At 44.1% G+C, this 10,158-nt stretch overlaps 1 protein-coding gene across 1 annotated transcript; it reads left to right on the plus strand.

Moving 5' to 3' along the window:
- Positions 1-552: 552 nt before the first annotated feature.
- On the plus strand, positions 553-3,106 carry LOC308411032 (uncharacterized protein). Its single transcript, XM_080904724.1, has 3 exons — positions 553-567; positions 1,581-1,732; positions 2,173-3,106. Exons 2-3 carry the CDS (start codon positions 1,607-1,609, stop codon positions 2,404-2,406), a joined length of 360 nt encoding a protein of 119 aa, XP_080760850.1. The 5' UTR covers positions 553-567; positions 1,581-1,606; the 3' UTR covers positions 2,407-3,106.
- The last annotated feature ends 7,052 nt before the right edge of the window (positions 3,107-10,158 follow it).

Consider the following 10,158-nt stretch of genomic DNA (forward strand, 5'->3'; position numbering starts at 1 on the left):
GCTAATGTAGGGCCGGGATATGACTAGTTTGTTGAAACATGTCTGCTGCCAATGTGACTGCTCACACACGGTAACATTATCAGCACATAGCCACAGCCGCTAAAAACATGCTGAAAGGTCAATCTAGCTTCTGTAGTCAACAGCTGGAAGACTCAACACAGACCCAAGATTCAGTGTAACGGTTATCTAAATGTTGTGTGTCCTGTTTGTAAGCCCAGAAAAAGAAATAAAATAAAATGACGACCTTGAGCTTCAAGCTAATGCTAATAGCATAAAGCAACTAATGTAATGATGAGGTTGTTAAATTAGTAAAAATACAGTAAATATATCCAACATGAATCATTTATATTTTTGGTCTAAACATAATTAAGTCTCACGCCTTTCACTTGTTTTAGAAGGATGTTCAGTCTTTTAAAACCAGTCATATCAAAATAACAGAAAATAGTTATGTTTTCTGTTGAAACTCCACCCCCAGGGTGTGTTCTACGAGGGAAAATTCACTGTGGCGGTCCGCCATTTTTTGTCTTCGCTTCGTTTACGTTTGGTGCTGAGCTTTACTTTGTCGAGGTAAACTGAAAACTACATGTTTGAGAGGAAACGAAGAGAACATCCATTAGATGGGGAAGTTTTTCTCATGAATTGCTGTTGAGCAACATAATGGAAAAAACAAGTCATTCCTTAAGTTAACTAACGATAATGCTAGCTTAAGCTGCGGGACAATATTATGTGCATTAGCTTTTTTTCAGTGTGTGCCCAGTCACATCCGCTTGTTTTTTCTCAGTGAATACAGACTAACAAACTTGTGTCCATTTAGTTAACAGTTAAATAAGCTAGTTTGCCATGGGGTGGGCTCTGTGTGTGTGTTCGGGAGAGGGGGTGGGGGTCTTCACTAAAGTCGGTTTATTTAGGGCATGACACCTATGCAGTACTCATTAGGAGAGGAAGTGCATGACGTGGGGCTTTATTTCATGTTCTGGGGCAGTGAATGTAATCTACTGATAACATGTTAAAGACACACAAAAACCCAACAAATTGTTTTAACTGATTTATAGAGAGACTGAGAGGAGGGCTTAAAGAGATAAAAAATAATGACAATATAAATATGTTAAATTTATTTTTTCTGTATCGATATATGGTGCTTATCGCTGCTGAAGGGCAGATTGGTGTTGCTTCAGAACAATTCTCTAGCGCTGTTATGTAGAGGTGTTACAGTTAAGGTTTTAATAACATTATTTTATTTACTAGTGAAGATTTGCATCTGTAAGGTAAATTTTCTGGAAAAGTCAAATTAACTAATTTAACTAAGTATTAATGAAAGACCTTGATGTGTATATGACAATATTAGATGTAGTTTCTGGGTCATTTGGCAGAACTGCAAAATGGCCAGAAGGAGGCAACTGCTGTGGTTGCAAACAGGCTTTGGGTGGTATGGAAGTAAGGGCAACTATGGAACTGCTCAGCAACATGGGACCCATAGCTAATAAATAGTAATATGACAAAAAATAACAACTTTGTGTGGATGTAACCTTGTGAGATTTGAGATTTTGACAGCCTTTTTATGTGACAACTTCTCTTTTTAGATACAGAGTTTAAGCGCATTACCACCATGCCACTGCAGTCCATATTACTCTCGCAGATAGATGTGCTATCTGACAAACTAATAAAGGTGTTCAAAAGGCGAGGAGGACAAATAGGAAGAAGACTTCAGAACATTCTGGAGCCCACGGCCCAGGTAAGAAAAAAATTAATTTGTGTATACACTTTAGGGAAAATAATAATTTTAACAAAATGCTGCTTGTCACTCTATGCCAGGAGTATGTTGAAAATCACCTGGGATTTTCACAATTTACCATGGGTGCGTTTTTCTTTTTTTTTTTTTTCTTTTTTTTCTTTTACCTGCATTAGAACTATGTGTGGAGTTCATAGTTGAACACCTCTCTATGCTCTGACAGTATTCTGCTTCTTTGCATGGAGATTTCACTTCAGAAATGCATTACCTTTTTAAGCATTCTGAGGACTCAAATCACATGCTGTAATGAATCCATTTTTTTTCACCTAATGTGTTAATGTTAACATTTTTTGGAATAGTGACACAGATTAAAATAAGATTTGGTATAATGTTCTTTGACCAGTGTTCTGTTTAATTAAATTTTGGAATTCTGCATTTTCTAGGCCACAGATGAAGCCATTATCCAACGATCTAATAAGGAAACAACCATGGGAATTTACATCATAAAGTCAAGAGATGCCAATGGCAGCCCTGAGGACATCGGGATAGTCCTTGAAGGCCAGAGAGTCTGGCAGGATTTGGATAACTATACCCTAGCAGCTGCAATGCTGTTTGGACTAATGTACACTTTGAACCTCACCTACCCACTGGAAAAGTATACCTTCGAGGTATTATAGAAACTGGTTATGGAGCTCAAAAGGAACAGCCTTTCAAAGAAGGCCCAGGTTTTGTATGATTGAACAGTTTTCCAGTTATGATGTGGGAACAACATGTTTACCTCTTCGAATATGTACCATCCTTTCTTTTAAGCCAGCACTGGTAAAGTTGCAGTACATAGTGAAACTTATTTTTCTGGCACTTTTCAACTTGGGGCCTTTATTACTGCAGTTTTCACTTTTCAAGCCATGGCTCTTTTAAAAAAATTCAAACTTTGAATGTCCATTTTTCTCAATGGAAATGGTGCCTTGCACCAATTTCACCAGTTTGCAATTTTATTCCCAAGGTGCACCACTACAAACAGATTGCATTGTCTAGTATTAGTGATTGTGATGTTTAGTGATAGAAGCAAGCCAATACTAATCAGTTTAGGTCTCTTGGTTGTGTGCCTGTGGGTTATAATGTTATTTTAAGTCTCTTCTTTGTGTCATTTTAATAATTACACCCCTGTTGCCATATTACCTCATGGCTCTTACATTTATAAAACTATTTTTTACATAAGCGCGATGTCATAAGGCCCCACAATGTTGAATTCAGGTTACAGCAGATAACTTTGAGGAATGTTGTGGAATGTTTTTCAAGAGATGCATTGTACAAATATGACTCATGTATATTTTGGAAGCCTGAATTGAAAGTCCATTGTTACAACTGTGTAGTATTTTCAAAAATACAGGTCATTGTTCAAAAATGTTTTGCTTATTTCTTTGATTGAAGAGAAAGTGTACAGTACATACAGTAAGATCAGCCTTAATTTAGTTTTATTTATTGAACACTCAATTATATATTAGATTATATATTATATATTAGAAATTTGTTATAAAATAAAATAAGCTTACCATAAAATAATCTTGTCACTATAACACATAGTAGTCCAATACAATTAACACAAAAAGTTCATGTCTGATAAACAAGTGGTTTCTATAAATATTTGACCGGAATGAAAAACATAACAACAACATAAAAAAGTCATGTTCGTGTTACCAGAAAAATGTGTGCAGGTATAACATAAAAAACTAAGGTTAACCAAACATAACTTAATTTCGTGCAACCGATTACAATGATTTTTTTATGTTTATCCCACTGATTATTTTTTTCAGTGTAGCTAGCAGTAGATATCAGTAGATACTAAATAATAAACGATATTGTGCAGCACGCAAGATAGACAGCGCACAATGTGCTTTGAGGCAGCAGCCAAGAAAGCTGTAGTCCGCGTCTGTGAATACCCGTGTGTACACCTGTGTGCATACCTGTGTGGATCAGCATGCTTGCATTCCAAAGGTTTCTCCATGTAACGATCTGCTAGGGAGTGTGGGGGGGCCACAGCCCCGTCCTCCAGGGCATGAAGCAGGTATGGAGGAGATCAAAACTCCAGACATCCAGAGGTCCCCAGAACACAAGAGACCAAGGAAGACCAACAGAGGGCCAGCCGCGCCACTGTTCCAGTAAGAGCTGAGGAGAGTCCCAGATGAGGGCTCACTCAGAAGCCGGGGGGGTTGCAGTGACGCGCCCGTGAGCTCCGCCGGCAGCCAGCCGTGCCTGAGTGACCGAGCCCCAGGCCGAGAGGCCGGGGGCACCCCACCTCCGAAGTGGCCCGAGCGAGCCCCAGGCTCCAGGCCCCGATAAGCGGCCGCCAAGGAGTGAGCCGGTGTGTACCTGGACGCCCATCCCCAGACACAAAGAACCACCAACGCACCGACACCTGAGGGAATCCGCCACCGGCAGGGGAAGTGGTGGTAGGGGGAGATAGGCCTCCAAACCTTGGAGGGCCTGAGATGTCCCCAGAGAGGTGGCGTCTGATACCCAACCTGACATATAGACACAGACATACAGGCACACACAGACACAAACATCCATTCCCACCCTCATGCTCTCATGTGCACTCACTCCACACTCAACCAACGTGGAGACAGACATAAAGAGACGCTGTACACACAATCACACTCCCCAAGCGTACTCTACAAACCGGGTCTAGGTACCCTTGCCCCTGGAGGGGGGAACTGCACCCAGACCCAAGTGGTGTTACCCTTTTCCCTGCGTTGGGGAGAAGCAGACCGCCCCGACTCCGCAGCAGCAGGGAGGCCCCACACCCCAGACCGCAGTCGGACGGCCAACTCCTCCTAGCCCCCCCGCTCCAGCAGGCCGCAGAGAACAGGGGTGAGAGAAGACTCCAAACCTCCCTCCACCCGCTCATTGTAGTGTTGATGCATGTGTGTTCTAAGGTGCAATTAAAACCCAGGAGGGCTTGGAGCTACCTGCCAGAGAGCAGCAGGTAAGCGCATGGTCCCTCCTGCTGGCCCTCAATGTCTACGTGTATTTAACATTGAGAGGTGGGCAACGACGCCAGGGGTGAGGTGTACACCCTGATGGTAATTTGGACTCCGTGTATCGTGCCCACCCCCAAGATCCTATATGTATGTGTAATGAGAGTGTGAGTAATGTGAATGTCTAAGTTGTGGGATAAAATTGAGGCAGAGGCAGCCAGAAGGGGACAGGGGGGGGTAGCCTCCTCTGCACCCTGGTGACATACCCCTACTCCAAGGCCCTGCATGTGTGGGTGGTTGTGGTGGAGCGGGGAGAGGGAGGCAGCTTTAGATGGGGAGGGAAGGAAGGGAGGGGCAGGTGACCCCTCCCTGGGGCCAGCTCCCCCGCTGACCCCAGTAGGCACTCCCATACTCCGCGACCCGCCAGGGAAAGGGGACCCAGGGGCCCATCCAGACCGGGGCCCAGCGCAGCAGCGCCCTCCGGCCCCACAGAGCCCGGGACAGTCCACCCAACCCCACCACAGAGAAAACTGCACCCACCCCACCATCCACTCATCTTCCAGACTACATAAGACAATAAACACCCAGGCTGAAATCTTCCTCCACCTCTCCTGTATCTCCCCCTCCTGCAGAGAGTTCCTGAGGAGAGGAAAGCTCCTGCAACGTGTGACAATCTTCCCCACCAGTTGAAGAGCCCCCCAGGTGGCTCGACGCACCGGCGGCACCCTGCGCCAGGGATGGGCCCCATGCACCCACCCGCCCACAACCCCGGCAACACACAAACCAGGACCCAAGGCCCCGAGGCCCGGCCAGGGCCCCAGCCCAGAGACGGAGCGCCCCCAGAACCTCACGCCCATCCCGGACCCACCCAGGGGCAGACAGGCTACCAGGTCAGTAACCCACGTCCGTCAGCACAGACCCTCCCCTAGCCCCGCTACACGCAGCCACGAGGAAACAGTCACCCGAGAGCCAAAAGAGCCCCCAACCGGACATGACCGCTACCCCGGGTTGAGCACCCCAAGGAAGATGCCTCCGGGGAACCCCCCGATGCCCTAAGCCTGTCCCTACCCCCACACCAATCACAGCAGGGAAGGCGGGACCAAACTATGACCCCCCCCCCACCCCCACTAGGTGATGGAGCTGATCAAAGGAGCCCAGAGCAATTGATCTGATGTGGTGGCAGAGGCTGTATCAAGACTAATGTAATCTAATAGATAATTTCTATATTGGTTAGAATTAAGATTATTTTTATTTTTCCAGTTCATGAGGACTGTTTTCTTGGCTATGCATAGGGCAGTGAAGATCATATGGGTGATATTCTTTTCTGAAGTGACATTATCTAAGCTGCCCAACAAACACACTAAGGGGGAGGTTGGAATGTTACATTTCAGACACTTTGATAAGTCTTCACATATCTCGCGCCAAAACTTTTGCACTGGTGGACAGAACCAAAGAGCGTGGATGTAATTGTCTGGTGTATTGCCTTGACAGTGTGAGCAGTTGTTGGAAGATGTAAAGCCCATCTTGAACATCCGATGACCTGTATAGTGCACTCTATGTAGTATTTTGCATTGTATTAATTGCAGACTGGGATTTTTAATCAATTTAAAGGTTTTTAAGCAAATCTGAGACCAGACGTTTTGGTCTAAGCTGACTGATAGATCTGCTTCCCACTTTGCAATAGGAAGGGATATTGATTCATCTAATTTAGAAAGTGTTCTGTATATTTTAGATAATAATTTGAGGGATTTAAGAGTAAGGAAATGTGCCAGGCACAGCTGGCTGCCGGCGGAGCTCACGGGCGCGTCACTACAACCCCCCCGGCTTCTGCTCCGCGGCTGCTGAGTGAGCCCTCATCTGGGGCTCTCCTCAGCTCTTTCTGGGACAGTGGCGCGGCTGCCCCTCTGTTGGTCTTCCTTGGTCTCTTGTGTTCTGGGGCCTCTGGATGTCTGGAGTTTTGATCTCCTCCATACCTGCTTCATACCCTGCAGGACGGGGCTGTGGCTCCCCACACTCCCTAGCAGATCGTTACTTGGAGAAACCTTTGGAATACAAGCATGCTGATCCACACAGGTGTACACACGGGTATTCACAGACGCGGACTACAGCTTTCTTGGCTGCTGCCTCAAAGCACATTGTGCGCTGTCTATCTTGCGTGCTGCACAATATCGTTTATTATTTAGTATCTACTGATATCTACTGCTAGCTAGTTTATTGTGATGGTGCCGTTTTTTTTATTATGTTGCTCTTTGTTGTTTGCTTTCTCTTCTGTTTTTTTTCTCCATACAGGTGACCCAGGTGTTTGTTTGTTTTTTGTTTGTTTGTTTTTCTTTCTTCCCCCTCTTCTCACCGTCTCTTCTCCCCTTTGGTTTTCTTTCTCTCCCTCTCTTTCTTTGATTCTTTCTCCCTGTCCTATCCCCCAGTCATGTCTGTCCCGTTTGTAGCAACTGAAAATAAAATAAATTCATAATTATAATAAAGGTCAATCAAATGGACCAATATGGCAAGGCCATGATGATCCACTTGGTAAAATAAATCCGCTTGGCATCTTTCTTGGCCTTAAGACAACAATTCTGATGCTAAAGATCCAAACGGGACACAAAAAAAAAAAAAAAAAAAAAGGAAATGTGCCGCACTTGGTGGTGTTTGTAGTTCAACTTGACTGAGGTTACATTTCTTTTTTACTATGGATTTAATTTGTTGATATTCTAAAAATCTTTTCTTGTTGATCCCATATTGTGCAACTAGTCTGTCAAATGAAATAAATTCTGTTCCCTCTAATATATGTTCTAAGTATTTAATTCCTTTACAACTCCATTCTGGGAAATTAATCATATTATTGTTTTGTAATATGTCAGGGTTATTCCAGATAGGTGTACGTTTGCATGGGATTAATGAAGACTAATGAAGACTCCGTTATTTTTAGAAACTCCCACCATGCTGTCAGAGAGAAGCTGATGTTGATACTTTTAAAGCATTCATAAATGGTAGGTCTGAAATCTCTAGATCCTTGCATAGTGCCTGTTCAACATCTAGCCAGGGCTCATCTAAGGTATGTTTTGACCATTCTGAGATGAACTGAAGGCTGTTGGCTAAGAAGTATTGGTGAAAATTAGGCAGATCTAATCCTCCTCTATCCTTGGTTCTTTGTAGCGTTTTTAAGCTGATACGCGGGGGTTTATCTTTCCAAAGGAATTTGGAAATATATGAATCCAGAGATCTGAACCAATCTTGTGATGGTTTGTTAGGGATCATCAAAAATAAGTGATAGGTTTTGTATTGTTGATTGTCATTTATGCTTAGAAATATTTAACTACATATGCTTAGAAGTGTATAATCAATTGTAGATTGAAAGGATGTCTCATCCTATTAACTCTGTGTAGAGGGGGGTGCATACATTCCTCTACTCAGAGTGTCCTGGCATGGATCACACTCCCTAGGAGAGTTTATCTTCTCCTTATTGATTTATGGTATAGCAAACACACGTATATCTGTTTGGGTATAAGAGCCTTTTGTTCAGACGTCCTGGCACCAGCTTTGGGGAGTCTTCACAGGGTCACATCTTGACCTCACACACACACACACACACACACACACACACACACACACACACACACACACACACACACACACACACACACACACAGGCAAAGGTACTCTTTGTGTGTATGTAGACGTCATATGTTAATGAATTTATGCATATTCATGTAACCTCAATAAAAGAGCAGTGGTACGGGAGAACGGACGAGAGCAACTGGGGTCAGGCGAGGGAACGGCGCCTCTTCGGTTTTCTCCCGTGCACGAGTAACATGAAGAACTTTGCCTACTTGTGTCTTGCTTTGCAGTGTAATTATATTGTCTTCAACGTTCCAGCGGATGGGTTCAAGCTACAAACCTATCATTAATTGGTCCTTCGATGCCGGAGCCCTGGAATCGCATTCACCGAGGGGAGGAGAGGCACGCTGAAAGACTGACGTCAGCCAGGAAGTTCCTGTGGATTCGCTGTCTGTCTTTTCTCCTCGATGAATGACGATCGGCGGGATTCGAGGCTGATATTACACGTTAAGCAACACCGAGTAAGTTTAGAGTCCAACTCTATAACTGTACATCTTCGCCGCTCAGTGGGGCGTTGTCCGTGGCCGCTCAGTGGGGCTAAAATTCGCCGTCTAAGTGGGGCGATGTACAAAGCCGCTCAGTGGGGTTTTTTGTACAGAAGCATTAAGTCGCAGAGTTGCGCAGTTCGAACTTTTTTTTGTTCGCCGTCTTAGTGGGGCGAAATACAGACCGCTTTGTGGGGTACTGTAGTGAGTTCTCCACCGCTCAGTGGGGTGTTGAGAAGTTCCGCGGGGTCCAGATTGTGCTGGACAATAGGCCTATTTTGTGTTGTTGTCATTGTCGTCGTCGTTGTTGTTGTTGTTGTGTGTGAGTGTGTGCGGAGCAGAACATGTGGTCTGTGACACCGACTGTTGTTGTTATCATGGGTTTCTAAGCAACCAAGAGTGAGTCGGAGGGAGACAGACGTTTGTGCTGGACTTTGCTCCTGGCAGCACAAAGTATTTAAATAAAGATGAGAGAGAAGTTTTCAGAAAACACACCAGCCTTGAAGAGCGTGTGGAGAAGGCCTGCCACATCAGCAGCACTTAAGATGTGCTCTGGTGAATGGCTTTCCCCCACCCCCTTGCTGACACAAAATGTTTATTCTTTAACTTGCCCTGATCGACAACAGCCTGTGTGCCAGACCATAGATTTAATTGAGGTGGATAGTTGTTAAAAGTAATCTGCATTAAGCTTGTGGTTGCTCAAATTCAGTACAATGACATATGAGGTGAAGTGATATAGGCAAATATTTGAACTAATGAAGTGCATAGAGGCACTTGACCTGTGTGAAAGACTGTCATCTTATTATGAGCCATTGTTGAGATATACAGCACACCTGTGAAAACAACTAATATGCTGAACCCTGTATGACACATCTAAAAGTACATGATGGAGAAGCTGAATTGAATATGAAAGTGTAAGACTTTGCCGCTGTGGGCAGAGCATGCAACTACTGTGTGATGTTGCGTTGCGGTTTTTTTTTTTCTTCTGGGCTGATGAGCAAGCTACACATCAAGAGCTGTCTGAGAACTACTCAAAGAGAGGGAAACAGAGCTCTGATAACTGTGATAACTGGAGTGTGCAGCGTTCCCGTGAGCAGTTTTCCTGCACCTTGACTCGTGTGTGTAGCATCAGCATCATGTTTTTGTTTATTTGTTTTGTTGGGTTAAAAATAATTAAATAAACTGGTGATCATATTTATGGATCACCATGGTATCATCAGCCATGTGATTTATTTATGCAGATGAAAAAGAGAAAGAATTTATATTGTAGATGAAAAATAATCATAGGGAAAAGGTTTTGTGTTGATCAGCCAAAAACAACCACAATTTCATTTTCTGCATTTAAGAAAGG

This window comes from Rhamphochromis sp. 'chilingali' (genome assembly GCF_963969265.1).
Source record: "Rhamphochromis sp. 'chilingali' genome assembly, chromosome: 15".
NCBI classification, from domain to species: Eukaryota; Metazoa; Chordata; class Actinopteri; order Cichliformes; family Cichlidae; genus Rhamphochromis; species Rhamphochromis sp. 'chilingali'.